General features: G+C 41.7%; 1 protein-coding gene across 5 annotated transcripts; it reads left to right on the top strand.

Annotated features, from left to right (window-relative positions):
• The first annotated feature begins 286 nt into the window (after window positions 1-286).
• PGGHG (protein-glucosylgalactosylhydroxylysine glucosidase) lies at window positions 287-15,599 on the top strand. Of its 5 annotated transcripts, none has more exons than XM_087881330.1 (14): window positions 287-461; window positions 1,215-1,504; window positions 3,001-3,211; window positions 4,450-4,885; window positions 5,888-6,007; window positions 8,224-8,355; window positions 8,491-8,602; window positions 8,937-9,009; window positions 10,943-11,079; window positions 12,292-12,425; window positions 12,572-12,667; window positions 12,766-12,863; window positions 14,263-14,477; window positions 15,358-15,599. In XM_087881330.1, exons 2-14 carry the CDS (start codon window positions 1,252-1,254, stop codon window positions 15,417-15,419), a joined length of 2,079 nt encoding a protein of 692 aa, XP_087737456.1. In that variant the 5' UTR covers window positions 287-461; window positions 1,215-1,251; the 3' UTR covers window positions 15,420-15,599. The 5 variants fall into 5 exon arrangements, with proteins under 5 accessions (XP_087737456.1, XP_034272589.2, XP_034272586.2 ...); XM_034416698.3 differs by having other exon boundaries at window positions 428-705; window positions 1,314-1,504; XM_034416695.3 differs by having other exon boundaries at window positions 428-705.
• Window positions 15,600-15,965: the final 366 nt, after the last annotated feature.

The raw sequence follows: 15,965 nt of genomic DNA, 5'->3' as shown, positions 1-15,965 counted from the left end.
TAGAAACTGAACTGCCTCTCTTTTATTGTTTAGTAACAATGAGAAAGTGCAGATGTGTTACCTTTCCTTCTTCAGGTTTCAAGGAAACTACTCTCTCACAGTATAGAAAATCTCTATGACTTATTGTCTACCTTTCTGTGATATGGATGGTTTGGGTGCCAATCTTTATTCTTGTAAGTCGGCATTTTCCAGCTAAACATGGGGGGGGGGGGACACACACTATGGATTCTTCGCGCTCGGCTCGCAACTCTTTTCAAAGACTTTTAAAACTCTTTCTCTTCCTAAGGGGAAAACTCTTCGGAAGTTTGTAGATTTGGCGCTGCGCGGTCAGATGCTGCCCCCTCGCGGCACAAACTGGGAGAGTCTCAAAAAGACAAAATGGAAAGGGCAGAAAAGGGGCGACGCCGGTGGTGGGTGAGGAGACGGCGAGGCTCCGCCTGTCCCTTGGCCCGGAAGGCGTGGTGAGTTTTTACAAGAAACTCCCTTCCTCAGCCTGGAGCTATTCCCCCCCCCCTGCGGACTTAGGACCAAGTAGCAAATTCGCCAGGCGGAAGAGGCGGCGGGGGTGGCTGGGTGGGTGTCCGAATTGGCGGCTTGGCCGGAGTTGGAGAGAAGAAGGAGGGTCGGAGCTGCCGCACTTCCTCGTCTCCGAAGCTTTGGAGTTCCCGTAATCGAGGGCTAGACGGACTGACTTGGGCCGGACAGGTGATGTCCTCCCGCTTCTGACTTGATGAGCGGCGCCTCTTTTCAGAACTTCCTCCGTTCCTTTGGAATATCTGTGTGCAGATGGGCTGGCTCTTTTCTTCCCTAGAGAGCAGCAGCCTGAAATTTTGGACTATATTTCCCATTAGTCCCTACTAGCTGATTAGGAATTGCTGGTGGAGACTTGCCTGCCTGCCTCTCCTTTACACCCTTACCACACAGAATGGATCCATCTGAGTCCTTCTTTCCATGTGGATTTTAAGCTGATCTTCAGTGCCAGGCTCTGAGTGCCAGAGCAAGGGGTGGGGGGGAGAGAGGATGGGCATGGAAATCCATCCCTTGGCACAATGCCATGCAAACAGAGCAGCCTTTCTCACTCTTGGGAACTTTAAGGTGGGTGGATTCCAGGTAGCTGGGGAATTCTGAGAGTTGAAATCCACCCATAAGTTCCCAAGGGTGAGAAACACTAAGATAGAATATATATATTGTGTGCCTTATTTTTTTTTCCCCAGCTAGAACTCCAGCCATTGCTCCCTCCCTCTTGTTGATATGGCAGAAGTGCGTGAAGACCCTGCTGTATTTACCACGGATGCTCTGCCTTCTGATATCAGGCTCCTCCCAACATTGACCAACGCCTATCTGGGCACCCGAGTCTACAGGGACATCCTTCATGTTAACGGGGTGTACAATGGAGAAGTTGGGCAGACACATCGGGCTGATCTCCCCAGTCCCCTTAATGTCAAAATGGATGTGGATGGGGCTGATGATTTGAGGGAGACCTTCTCTTTGGACACCAGGATAGGTAAGTGGCAATGCCACCTTCGTCATCTATATCAGTGGTCCCCAACCCCCGGTCCGCGGACCGGTGCCGGGCCGTGGAGTACCTGGCACCGGGCCGCGCAGCGGCCGGGGGACATGAACACTGCAGCGCAAAGGCTCCTGGGCCGTGCGCAATGGGCCGTGCGCAAAAGCTCCTGGGCCGTGCCCCCACCCCTGCGCGCGCTCAGCGGGCCGCGGCGATAAAAAGGTTGGGGACCACTGATCTATATTGTTTCCATGGCCAATATATTCCTGCCACCTGGTCAGGGCAGTTTTCTTCCATCAACATGTTGAATATAGAAATTAGCTTTTGTTTTGAAAGGTAGTGTAAAGCTAAGATTTAAAAAGGAGAAAAAGGGGTGGAAAATAGAAATTTCAAACTGAGCTATGTTGTCTGAAGTTTGAATCCCTTCCTAGCTCATAAAAGAATCTGAAAATCTCTTAAATGAACCTATTTTGAAAGGCAGATTTTAAAACAGCCTCTTCAACTAGATCTCCAGATGCAGCAAAGTAGTCCCCATTAGCAACAGGCTGACATGAGTTGTCCAGCATGTCTTGTCCAACGGGGAAGCCTCCTAAAACTTTCAACCTGAAAGAAGGCAAGAATTTTTAAGATACGAGAGTGCTCAAAATCTGGAGAATATTTTCACTTTCTGTGAAAATGGATATGGTAGCAATATGGAAAATCAATTGTATTTTGTGGAATTTAATAACATATTTTGATTTCTTGTGACATACTTAAGAAAAGTTGTCACAAATGTAGAGCTCATTCTCTGTTAACCTGCTTATTTTTCACTCTTGGTTGTTGAACAAAGGTGAAGGGGCAAATGTTCCCATAGCGGCAAAACTTTTCTTATCTATAAAAGTCTCAGACTCTTTAGCTTCCATCCCAGAGTCATTTGCCACCCTGTCCAGGTCAGGTCTTGCAGGCTGGATACCATAGCAACAGGGTCATATAAAGTCACAATGTCAAGTTAATAAAAACTCTAGTACTGGATGTTAAGCTGGGAGCTTCTGCACAGAATAGCACAGTGTACTGTGAAAATTCCCCCCCCCCCCATGGGGTATCACTGCTGTCCTTATTAAGGAGCTCCTAACAGCTTGTAAGAATTTGGATATCAGCTTGCTTGCTTTGTATGTTTTTTGTGTTAAGCTTTCAAAGCTGTTAGCTTAAGTTAATAATAAATCCTAAAATGTCTTTATTCCCTGGTATGTTTATTCTCTCTGGATCCAAAAGACCAATTGTGTGACACTTGCAAAACAATGGATTACCTTTCAGTCCTTGAATTGAATTGAATGGTTAGGCAGACAATCCCAAAGATCCCTTTTCATATTTCAGTTCATCAAATAACAGAAGGATTATATTGCCATGTTTCAATTTCTTATGCCAGACCCTTTTGCTTATGTGAAATTGCAAAATAGATTTGACATGAAAATTTAGGGTATGCATTCAAACTGACCCTTTCCTTCCGTCTGCAGGGACGTATATCCATACAGCTCAGTGCTCAGAATATACAGCTACTCACACAGTCTATGCCCACCAGTCTCTTGTCCACCTTCTGGCTTTCAGCATAACAATCGCAAGATCAGCTCTCAAAACTAAACCCATCACAGTGAATCTCCACACCCAGTTCAAACCAGAGAGTCCAGACCTGGACTTGCAGAAAGGGCCAGATTTCCTGGGAGCTCAGTGAGTATTATTGTAGGAATGTTTTCTGTGGCTCCTGGCCAAGCATTGAAAGACTTCAATAACAATCCCAATCCCAAAAAGTTGTCATGTATGTACCCTAATGTTCAGCCAAAATGTTGGAGATGTGAATGTTTGGATGCTACGTATTATCATGTTTGGTGGACCTGTAGGAAAGTTAAGGCTTTTTGGATAAAAATTTGGTGGGTCATGCAGAATGTGTTGAAGAAAAAAATTCAATTCTCTCCACAATTGTTTTTATTGGGTATAGTTAAGGGTTTTACATCGGGTGAAACAAAACTGATATTGTATATGATAACAGCAGCAAGATTGTTGATAGGTAAATACTGGAAAAATGAAGCTTTGCCCACTATTGAGGAATGGACTTTGAAGATGGCCAGTTTTGCAGAGATGGCGAAGATTTCAGCATACTTAAAAGATTGTTCACAAGAGACTTATGAATGGGAATGGAAAAGATGGATAGAATATGTTCAGAACAAATATCAAACTAGAAAGTATCAAATAGCTTTTATTTGAAAATAATGTTTTAGAAATATTTTAATGTAATGAGGTAAAAAGAAAAATTATACAGGGGAGGGAGGGGTTCAAGTTTACACATAAGTGTCATATTAAGGGTTTTTTTTTTTACGAGTTATGAGTATATTATAGGGAAGTCTGGGGGGAGGGGAGGGTTAGGGAGGTTGGGAAGTTTGGGGGGGTGGGGGGGGGAAAAGGGGTGAAAATGTAATTGTAAAACTTTTGCAATAAATAAAAAAAAAACAAAGCTTGGTCATTTTTCTTGTGGTTTTGAATAGGGAATAAATGCAGTTCCCTCCAGAGGACACAGGGAGGCTGTCAGGAAACCCCTATCATGCTAAGAGGGTGCTTTGGATTATAAGAAAAGGTGGACTTTGTCTAACATTGCCTTCCCTAACCTGCTGTCCTCCAGATACGCTGGCTCTACAATTTCTTGAAATCCCAACTAGCTTGGTCTACAAGGCAGAGTGATTGAGGGAGAAGAGAACCATTGGCCACTGCACTTAAAAGGTATAGGCAGAAATACAAAGAATAAGGAGAATGGGAAGATGGAAAAGGTTTAGATTAGAGTTCAAAAGGTATGCAAAGCGAAGTCTTTGTGCTCAATGAGTATAAAATTCCAGTATAAAATGTTTCTGTTGTTTAGTAGATCCTCTAATATCCAGAGAGAAACATAAGGATTCCCATTTTTTCTTTCTCTTTAGCTATCTATATGGAAAGACATTGGTCCCAGAAGTAGAGGGTGGCCCCCAGCCTACTGTACACATGATCTGGACCCCGGTGCCCCAATCAGTGACCCTCCCTGGAGACCAGAAGGAGCAGAGATGGGAGTTCCTCACTGCCCTAGCAGAGTCTGAAGAGGTTGTGCAAAGGACCTTTTGTGAAGGGATGTCCCTGATTGGCTCTGGTTCCTTATATCTGTCTCACACCCAGGCATGGGCAGCACTCTGGGACGGCTGCTGTGTAGATGTGGACGGGCCTCTTCCTTTCAGCCAGGCCATATATGGCTGCCTGTATTACCTGCTGAGTGCCATTCCTCCTCTGGGCTCTGCGAACGTCCCTTTCTCTGGAATCAGCCCAGGAGGCCTTTCCAACGGCACATCCGGTGAAGACTACTGGGGCCATGTCTTCTGGGACCAGGTGAGCAAAGGGAACCGCCCCAGTTTTCTACTGCTGGATGAAGCGGAGATGAATTGGAGAAGATGTTACCTGGCATGGCAACATCCTGGTCATCTTCTGTCCTGCAACTATTGTTAGCTTTCTGTAATGTGCATGCAAAGACTAAAAGGTGTTGTGAATTTTGCCCAGTTCTGCTTCTCTCTGTTGCAGGTTGATGTAAGTACCATGCAATCAACTGTGAGTTTAAATATGTGACTCAATCTGGAAAGTGAAGATAGAAAGTTAGACTTAGTTCATCTCACCTGGCATAGATGGGATACAATGTATGTGTGCCTTTAACCAAGAGATTTTTTTAATTGGAGGGTCATGGATTGAATCTGGCTATTATTTATGTTCTATCCTGAGGCACAGTCTCTGCTTCTCAAATAAAATATATTTTCAAAATGGTCAACAAATTGCAATGTTTTATTAGCAAATGATCTGGCTCTGGATCTGTCTCTATTTCTTCCCTCTTCCCTCCCTCCCTCTCTATCCATTTCTTTATAACTTAAGCTTTGCTAACCTTCCAATTGTTTCAATGGGTTTTCACATGGCATGTGAAATCCCATGTTTTTATTATTGCTCTTTCACTTCCTCCTTTAAACACTGTCCCCTAAATTGTGATGTGCATTGAGACTAACTATGCATATTCACTTTAAGATTCTGGGCCCATCATTTTTTCTTCCACAGTCTCCTGAGGAGGATTTGATACCAACTTTCCACCAGCCTCCTGCCCCAGAGAAGAATATTCATCATGTGGTTCTCTAGTTTAGTTTTTAAACTGAAGTGACATAATTCCTAGGGCCCAGATTTTTTTTGAGGGTGGGGTTGAAGAAACTTGTCTCCCGCTCTCCATCTCATCCTCATCTGAAGCGGGGAGCCCTTATGGGAAAGGAATAAGTGCTGGCTTTACTCTAATTTGCAGATCTTTTTCATTTGATGGCAATATTTATATATATTGTCCTTTTTTGTTGTTAAACCTAGGATACCTGGATCTATCCGAACATCCTGCTTTTCTATCCAGAAGCGGCTTGTGCTATCTTAAAATACAGGATCCAAACACTAGAGGGAGCTCTACACAATGCACGGGAACAAGGATACAAGGTAGAAGCCACTTACATAGGCAAGAGGAAATACGGCATCTCTTTCCACAGAAGGCTTGGAACCAGTTTCCTTCATTATTTCCTTTAGTCATGGCAGGGATCCACACAGAGGTTCCCCTTGACTTGAATGGTTTTTAATTTTAGCATTTCGGCAAGTTTTCAAAAAACAAAAGTAAAATTTTGGTACAGCAACAGAAACTCCTTTGAAACAAGAGTGGCTCTAAACAGTTATGAAAGCCTTGATGATATTCAGAAGCAGCTCTTTCAATCTGAAGTGGGGAAGAGCCTTGGTGGCACAACAGACTAAAGTGCTGTTAAAGTAGCACCAGCTGCCTGCAATTACTGCAAGTTCAAATCTCACCAGGCTCAAGGTTGACTCAGCCTTCCATCCTTTCGAGGTAGGTAAAATGAGGACCCGGATTGTGGGGGCAATAAGCTGACTTTGTATAAAAAAGAACATCGCTTGGGGGGGCTGAAAGCCCTACTAAGCAGGTATATACAAAAGTATGAAGGCTATTGCTTAACGCATTGTAAGCCGCCCTGAGTCTCCAGAGAAGGACAGCATATAAATTGAACCAATAAGTACGTACGTACATACATACATACATACATACATACATACATACATACATACATACATACTGGAAGTAAAAGGGCAGGGAGTGGTGTCTAAATTGAGGAGATTTTAACTCTTTCTGAGAAGTTAGATGACTCAGGAGTTAGATTTTCCGGATTCGGACCTTGCTTTGAAGACAAGTCAGGGATCTCTTCTCTGTTCTTCAGAAAGCATAAATGGTTAGAACAGCCAGATGCTCCAAATTTCAGCAGGCTAATTTGAAAATAATTTATGGAAGAATTTCTGAAGTAGCACAATGGAAAATTCAGGGTGAGTTTCTAGCGTTGTCTGGAATTTATTAAATAAAGTAATTTAGACCAACCACCAGTAATACCACATGAATATATAATTTGAAATTAAGCTAGATAAATTGTTGGCGCCCTAGTGGCACAGTGGTTAGAATGCAATATTGCACGCTAATTCTGCTGACTGCCAGCAGTTTGATTCTCACCGGCTCAAGGTTGACTCAGCCTTCCATCTTTCTGAGGTCAGTAAAATGAGGACTGAGATTGTTAGGGGCAATACACTGATTCTGTGAACCGCTTAGAGAGTGCAATAAAGTACTATGGAGCAATATATAAGTCTAAATGCTAGTGCTATTGGAGTAAGTTTCTAGTGCTCAGTGTTATGGCAATGTGCTTAAACAACAATGAACAATTACACAGTAGTAACAATTTCTAAGGTCATAATTCTGAAGAGCAGACTTCCTTCAGAAGTTGGCTGCTAAAACTCCAGTGATGCTTGTGTAACATACAGGGATTCAGAGGGCACAAGTATGTTAAGCATTTTTCAAATGTGCTACTTGATACTGAGGGTTTAAAATCAGTTAATTTAAGTCTCAGTAAATCTTATGGTAAGCTATAGAGGTGGGGTGGGAGTTATGCCTTTGAAACAGTCTTAACTCCTGGTGACTCTCTGGACTAATCTCTGCAGTTTTCTTGGCAAGACTTTGGAAGGGGCTTGCTATTGCCTTCTTTCTAGAGCTGAGAATAAACAACTGGCCCAAGATCACCCAACTAGATTGCTTCCTTAGGGGATACTAGAACTCAGAATTTCCTGATTTCTAGCCTGATGCCTTAACCATTGCTCCAGACTGGCTATAAAGCCTGGCAACATCTAATCTGCAGTATTGGCATCAACAACAGAAAACCTCTTGACTTGCCTATTGGATCCAGTCAATGGCCTTCGTGTGCCATCTTCCCGGTGTTCTCTTCTTTCCTATGAACATGTGCCTGAATAGTGAAGGTGCTGGATTCAACCCCTCCCCCATGAGTTTTTACCCCATTTGACCCAAGTGGAGAGTTTTGTGGGGAACCACAACTTAACAACAGCAAGAACTATTCTTTGTCAACTGAACAAGGCACAGAATGACATTGAAAAGTTGCCTTCCCTCACTGAGGACGGAAACTGGATTGAGCAAACGAGGCCAGTGGCCGTTCTCTAGCAGGCTCTTCTGTCATGCAGGAAAAAGCTGCCCATTCCTGAACAAGGATGCTCTGGATTTGAAAGCCCTCAAAGAAAGGAAACATTTTACTATTTAATATGCCTTGAGCTTACCAAGATATTTTATTTTATTTTGGCTTTGGTTTTGATTGTGGCAGGGTGCAAAGTTTCCCTGGGAGAGTGCGGCAACGGGCCGAGAGGTCTGCCCTGAAAAAATTTATGGAGACGAGGAGATCCACATCAATGGAGATGTGATGCTGGCATTCGAGCAATATTTCTGCATCACTCAGGTAGCTGGAGCTGGGCTTGGAGTAGCCACTGTTGCCTCCTGTCCTGATCCTGTTTTTGCCAGCAAACCCGGTTAGCCTGTCTGAGTCAGATGGGGCACTCCAGGGTCAATGGAATCTCTCCTGATGTGCTTCTAGGACTTGAAGCTCTTTCAGCAGGAAGGTGGCTGGGATGTAGTCCAGGCCATTGCTCAATACTGGTGCAGCCGAGTTGTGTGGAACTCTGAGGAAGAAAACTATCACATTGTTGGTAAGTGTGTAAGGGAACTCCTGAGCAGGGATAGAAGCCAGCTCAGTGCATCTTCTCTAGCAGCTACAGCTGATGAGGCAGAACCTGTAATGATAGGTGGGAATGACCTTGGGAGACAGAAGGAAGAGCAATAAAGGGTTTTTTTTTAATGCCCAAATGGATTGTAACCAAAATGCACCCTTCAATCTTTACCCATCAATACTTATTCTAACAGTTATTCTGGGAGGAAAAAAAAGATTGGACAGGTTATAGGTGTCCATTCCTAACCGTGCGGACATCACAGTGGTGCCTATGGAAGGGCTGCTGAGTTCTAAAAATGTCTGCCTCCTTTCAGGTGTTATGCCCCCAGATGAATATCATTGCACTGTAGATAATTCTGTCTATACAAATGCAGTTGCCCAGAGGAGGTAAGAGATTTCCAGAATCGCTGATCCTGCTTCTCTGCCCTTCCCCTTCTGGAAATTCTTCACTGTCCTTCTCTTCTTCCAGAATTGCTGTTCTTTTCTTCTATGTCTTTTGACTTTTTTCTACTTTAGACTTTTTTATGGTTAACATTGAATTCACTTTCTCAATGCATTTGTTATCTATTATAAACTTAAATACAGGTAGTCCTCGACTTACAACAGTTCATTTACTGACCGTTCAAAGTTACAGCATCACTGAAAAAAAACGACGTGACCATTTTCCACATGACTGTTGCTGCACCCCCGTGGTCACATGATCAAAATTCAGATGTTTGGCAACTGGTTCATATTTATGACAGTTGTGGGGTCCCAGATCCCATTTTGCGACCTTCTGACAAGCCAAGTCAATGGGGAAGCCAGGTTCACTTAGTAACCGTATTACTAATTTAACAACTGCGCTGATTTACTTAACAATGGTGACAAGAAAAGTTGTGAAATGGGGCAAAACTCACTTGACAAATGTTTCACTTAGCAACAGAAATTTGGGGCTCAATTGTCGTAAATTGAGGACTACCTGTAATTTAAAAGTTCATTGGCATACTCTATCCTTCAGGAAGATAAAGGATAATTACCATAGGCTGAGCCTCATGTCATATTTTTTTGTCTGTCTTGCTGGGGAGTTTCATCTCTTCAGCCCAACTCTTGGGAAGATGTTCTGAATTTTCTGGTCTGAAGTCCAAACCAAGTGCACTATATTTGTCAACTCCCTCTTCCTTCCCACTTCCAGTTCACACAGAATTTACTTTCTGGTTTCCAGGAGGAGTTGACTTTCAAATGCAGCGATGGTTTAAGATTAACCTTTCCCTTTCGTTCCCTCCTCACCTCCTTTGAGAAAGATACTGCCCATGTAAAGAAAGGAAAAGGAGGCCAATCAAATAGAAATAGAGTAATATTTTTTGTAAGGATACTCGTCTTATGAAATATATATTGCTTCTTTACAAATTGTAAATGCAAATTGTAAATACAAATTGTAAATGCAATTGAAAAACTTCTCCTAATTGGTTTGAATAATATAAAATCAAGTACAAATTTCCAAGTACTTTAAGGATTATTTGGGAATCTTTTTCAAATTCAGTTCATCAGTGTGACTGTTGTCTACAAATGTGTTTCTCTAGCTTTAGATTTTGTCATTACATCCCTAACAGTTAATGCCAGAGAAGACGTCCCTAGTGTGGGCCAGTTATGGAATCAGATCATTCCAAATTTGGAAGGGTTCAATCTAATCTTCCACATTGTACAAAAGAAAAAATAACCAATTAAGCAATCCATCAGTGTTGGCTATCCAAGATCTCAGGCCCCATGTTCATTTAAAGACACTCTAAAGAAAAAGGAATGTAAATACACAGATGATAAACTTGAAAATATTGCTGCTGATTTTCTTGGTTTCACTAGACGCCATCTCTTTGAAATGTATGAAAAAGCAACAGCATTGTTCAGAAATCAATACTCTGCTCCCAAGTAGTACTGGTAAAAAGCAGAAAAGTTTAAATACAATTGCAAACCTTGTGTAGATACTTTTTAATGTAACATTTTCTTTGAACAAATTCTGCCTGTCTTTACCCCAGTACTAGAGGAAGTCCCCAAAACTTCTTTAAGTGGCATATAACTGATTTGTCTTCTGCAACAAAATGTATGCTGTTGTACCTTTGGGATGCCATTTAATTTCACAGAAGAAAACATTAAGCAAGTATGACATCAAAGAGATTAAAACATGTGTTGGGAGGAATAATTTAATACCTCTTTAATACCAAGTCAGGAGCAACCTCAAAGAAAAATAACTGTTGTCTTTTAAAATGCTAAATGTCAACCTTTTTCCAATTTATAATTCTCTGTTAGGTTAACTCAGCTAGATCTTTTTCCCTCCACACCATTTCAGCTTGAAATTTGCAATTGACTTGGGCTCCCAATTGCATTTTGTTGTGCCCGAAGAGTGGAAGGAGATTATGAAGAAACTTAAAGTGCCTTTGGATAAGAGCAGATGTTATCATCCAGAATATGATGGATATTGTCCAGGTGAGGGATTCAGAAGAATAAACCAAGATGTTCATCCTAACTTCAAAACCAACTGCACTGCATATCAAGTGTTCACCTAATCATGGGAATGTAACCATCACTCAGCTTGCATGCTAATGTGGGGGGCATCAAATTAATATTTTGCCCAGTGTTCAATATTTTTGCATTCTTGCTCAGGGATGTACTTTCTCCACTTCGGGAATGAGGATGAGGAGAAGAATAGTGCAAAGCCAAGAGATTTTCCTTTTCCTCTCACCAAGAAAAAAAAAAGGCAAAATTGTTCTATTCTCACTTTCATAGATATTTGGAAACACAGTGATTTCTTTGCCAGAAGGAAATGGAAACCTTTGTTTTCCCGTTCCTTCCAGTTATCCCCTGGAATCCTCTGATTGCCTGAAACTGCTTGAAACCATTAGGACTGCATTGGTTGTGTCAAAGGCAACACAGGGTTTGACACTACATGTGGCTTTTGATTATGACTTGTCTACCCCTTCAAGAAGGGGACACAGTGGCTCAGTGGCTGAGCTTGTTGATCGAAAAGTCAGCAGTTCAGCAGTTCGAATCCCTAGTGCTGCGTAATGGGGTGAGCTCCCGTTACTTGTCCCAGCTTCTGCCAACCTAGCAGTTCGAAAGCAAGTAGAAAAATAGGGACCACATTTCATGGGAAGGTAACAGCATTCTGTGTACCTTTGACGTTTAGTCATGCCGGCCACATGACCACGGAGACGTCTTCAGACAGCGCCGGCTCTTCGGCTTTGAAACAGAGATGAGCACCGCCCCCTAGAGTCAGGAACGACTAGCACATATGTGTGAGGGGAACCTTTACCTTTACCCCTTCAAGAGGGAATGAGTTGGAAAGAGATAACTCTCACATATTGGCTAAATTAGTATTTAAACTGGTGGGCCAGATAATAGAATATCGGCAAGTTGCTTCTTCAAATGGACATTTTAGCAGGCTCCTAGAGCTTTATTGCTGTAGGGCTAAAACAAAAACCAAAACAAGTGAGCTTTTCTCAGCATGTAAATGTATTGTGACAGCAGCTGCACCTTTGCTTACTGTACATCAAGATTCTTTGACATAAGTAGAGGCTTTCTGTATCCCCTTCGCCATCAAAGGTAATGTGGTATGAAAACAAGAGGTTCCATTTCCTTGGTGATTGCCATCCCACATCTTGGTCACCTCAGAGCTTTGCTTCATGCCTCTTCCCACAGGTGAGCCAGTGAAACAAGCTGATGTTGTCTTGCTTGGGTTTCCTCTCATGTACCCCATGGACCCAGAAGTCAGAAGGAATGATCTTGAGATCTATGAGCCTGTGACTGATCCTCAGGGGCCAGCCATGACTTGGGTAAAAAGCTGACCTTGAGGAAGGGAGCAAGCGCTTTCCATCCTAAAAATGTGGGGTCCTGCCCATCTGCAGTGCATCTGTTTGAATAAGGGGTGTGTTGATGATTGAGTGCATCCTCAGTGTTACCAGTGTCTTTCTCCCTTCAGAGCATGTTTGCAATTGGCTGGTTGGAGCTGAAGGAAATCAAAAAAGCACAACAACAAATCAACAAATGTTTCAGCAACATCACCGAGCCATTCAAGGTCAAGCAATTGGGCACATTTTATTCCTGTCTTTTAAGTTCTTGTACTCTTGACAACAATCATCTACACATATGTATATATATTATTCTTTTTCTTAGATCTGGGTGGAAAACTCTGATGGATCAGGAGCTGTAAATTTCTTGACCGGGATGGGTGGATTTCTGCAAGCCATCTTTTTTGGATATGCTGGGTTCAGGTATAAATTAGGAATGGCGAAAGAAATTGTCACAGTTTTCTTCCTAGTCGAAATCATATGATGTACCAGAACATATTGTGATGCAGAATGAATGGAGACATAGCTTCCCTACAGTGGTGAAATCCAAATTTTTTTACTACCAGTTCTGTGGGCGTGGCTTGCTGGGTGTGGTGTGGCTTGGTGGGCAAGGCAGGGGAAGGATATTTCAAAATCTCCATTCCCACCCCACTCTGGGGCCAGCCAGAGGTGACATTTGCCGGTTCTCCGAACTACTCAAAATTTCCGCTACTGGTTCTCCAGAACCTGCTGGATTTCATCCCTGCTTCCTTAACCCTAGAGTTTCTTATAATCTATTTCTTAGCTATCTTATTGTGAATTTGACTTAAAATGTATCTCTATATGTTCAGAAAAATTTGCATAAAGGGTATGTGTAACTGGGAATAAGTCCTTATAAAAACATAGCAATGATATAGGTTAGAAAAGTCACATCTAAAAATAAATATAGTGCAAGTTTTGTAACTAAAAATATTTTGTAAAGCAATACAAACATTTGATAGAATGAATTCATTTAGCACTTGCTATGAGTGATTACTATCTATTCAAAAGTCCCTTTTGTGTCTCACTACACACACATGTTTAAATATATAATTGTATTAAAATTACTAACTTTATAACTATTTTTAGAAGTCAAGGTGGGGAGGAACAAGCTTTTCCCACTGCAGGAGCTATGCATGGGCAAGTGCTTCTAACTGCAGTAATCAAACACCTTTTGTTTCTGCTAACCGGAAATACCATTAGCTGAGCAGCCAGTATCCCTCAAGCAGGGATACTGAGATTAAGACAATATTGTCTTTTCCTACCAAGTGCACTGATAATGTTACCTAGTTTGGTAATGAAACATCTGCAAGAAAACAACCAAGCTCAGGGAGCACCAAGGATGTCAAAATTGAACCCTGAGCTACAAATATTCTCTTCCATCAGTACTTTGTGTTGTTTTGCTCATGTTGCTCCACAGAATACTATGTGCATTGATAATGCAAAAATCAAGTTGCAAAAGGCATTGGCCACTCTAGCCAGCAGGATCAACTTTGGCCTGGTAACTCTCCAGAGTTTCTGGAAATGTATTCTACTCTAAGCTCTGGCTTTTTGGCTTTAACATTCCTTTTTAAAACTAGTTAATTTAACTTGAACCTTAATAATTTTCTTTGCCATCTCACCACTACCACTCCCACCGAGCTTTGGAAGAACTTATTCTTGGACTCTGCTTTAAAATCACTTGTTCGGGAAGAATAGTAATCGTGAATGATAGCGTGTATCATTATCTGTATCCTGTCTCAAGGCTCGTGATAATGTATGGGATTCCCTATTCTAGCCACTGAGTTCTTTCTGCTCTTCCTAGGATCTCCAGAAGCTGCTTGAAGTTTGACCCTGTTTATCCTGATGACATAAAGCAGCTGAACATTACTGGAATTTGCTACTTAGGAAGCAAGCTGAATTTCACCCTCACCAAAGAGAAAACCACCATCAAAATGACCAAGTCTTCTCCCGATTTACACTTATCTGTTCTAGAGGTGGTATTGGCTAGAACAGGAGAGCATCTGTCCTTAAAAGAAGGTGTTACATTGTTTGCTATAATATGAATACCCCATATTGTCCCTTAAGAGCATTTAAGAACTTTATATCACTAGCACTACTAGACTAGCACTCAGGATGGCCTTTGGGCATTCATATTTGTTAAAGCTGTAACTGAGCCAATTTAGATCCATAAACAGCCAAAAACTGAGATCAGTCCCTATAGATGAAAAACAGAGTCTATATAAGAGTATATGTAGTCACTGGTTCAGGACAGCTGAAGAATCTGATAAGTGAATGCCAAACATATCTATGACACAATTTCTCTGAAGATTTCCCCTCTAAGACATAGCTCTATATCTTCTCTGGATTTTCCATGTGGGAATCCAGTGAAAGCAAACCTAGTTAAAGAATTATAGCTGGAGCCCTTGAGAACATCAGGTGTTGATGGAATTCCTCGAGTTCCAACTGTTGTTCCAGAGCTCCTAGAAGAAAACGCATAGCAAGAACCCTGCTTAGCTAAGATCTACTAGGCCACCAGATATTGACACCTAGAAATAATGTTAGGCAGTACCCATTGCTTTGTGTGGGGAAAGGTATAGACGCTCTTCAGGATGGAATCTGTCTGACCTACCAGATCATGTTGAGTGCAACAGTGTTCCCCAGTCGCTAACAGGAAATTTTGAAATTCACATTTCTAGAAGGGAGAGCAGTTTGGAGGACCTGGACTACAACAAGCTTTATTCCTGACTTTTGGCCAGCAATGTGGCTGATGGAAGTAGGAATTAATAACAGCTGGAAATGTATAGATTCTCCAATTCTGTCTTACAGGTGTACATGGAGAAGTAACATAAATGAAGGATGGAAACTGGAAGAGGTTTCAATCACGATTTTACACACTCTGCCTTTCTTTTCATTTCAGGGCAAAGTGTGTCCTTCTTTACAACTGCTGGTTGGGTTCAGAAAGAATCTGTTCTGCCATGAAAGCCGGCTGGGTGACTTTGGGCCAGTCGCTTTCTCTCAGCCCAACCTACTTCACAGAGTTGTTGTTGTGGGGAAAATAGGAAGAGGAAGGTGTATTGGATAAGTTTGCCTCTCTGAATTATTTGTAAAAATAATAAAAGAGGGGTACAATTTAAATAAAATTTATGACTCTTATAAAAATGATCGAGCAAGAGTTGATAATTTTCTTTACTGACATATTACAGAGACATTAATTTGTAAGTCTCAGCAATATTACTGGAGAAATGTTTCTTTAATCAATACATAATGTTATACAGACTGGGATAATACAAATTCCATGGATACTTTATTGAAAAATTATGCCTTTCTGCTTTAATATTATTGTGTTGTAGCAACCCAACTGGGCATGGAATATTTATATCATCATTTGTACAGCGTAATTCTTACATTAGAGGTAGTCATTGACTTACAACAGTTCATTTAGTGACCATTTGAAGTTACAATAGCACTGAAAAAACTGATTTATGACCATTTTTCACACTAACAACCATTGCAACATCCCCATGG

Source organism: Pantherophis guttatus, chromosome 1 (genome assembly GCF_059756535.1).
Source record: "Pantherophis guttatus breed Tessera chromosome 1, ASM5975653v1, whole genome shotgun sequence".
NCBI classification, from domain to species: domain Eukaryota; kingdom Metazoa; phylum Chordata; class Lepidosauria; order Squamata; family Colubridae; genus Pantherophis; species Pantherophis guttatus.
Note: the sequence above shows the minus strand (reverse complement) of the source record. Positions and strands in the feature narration are given on the sequence as shown.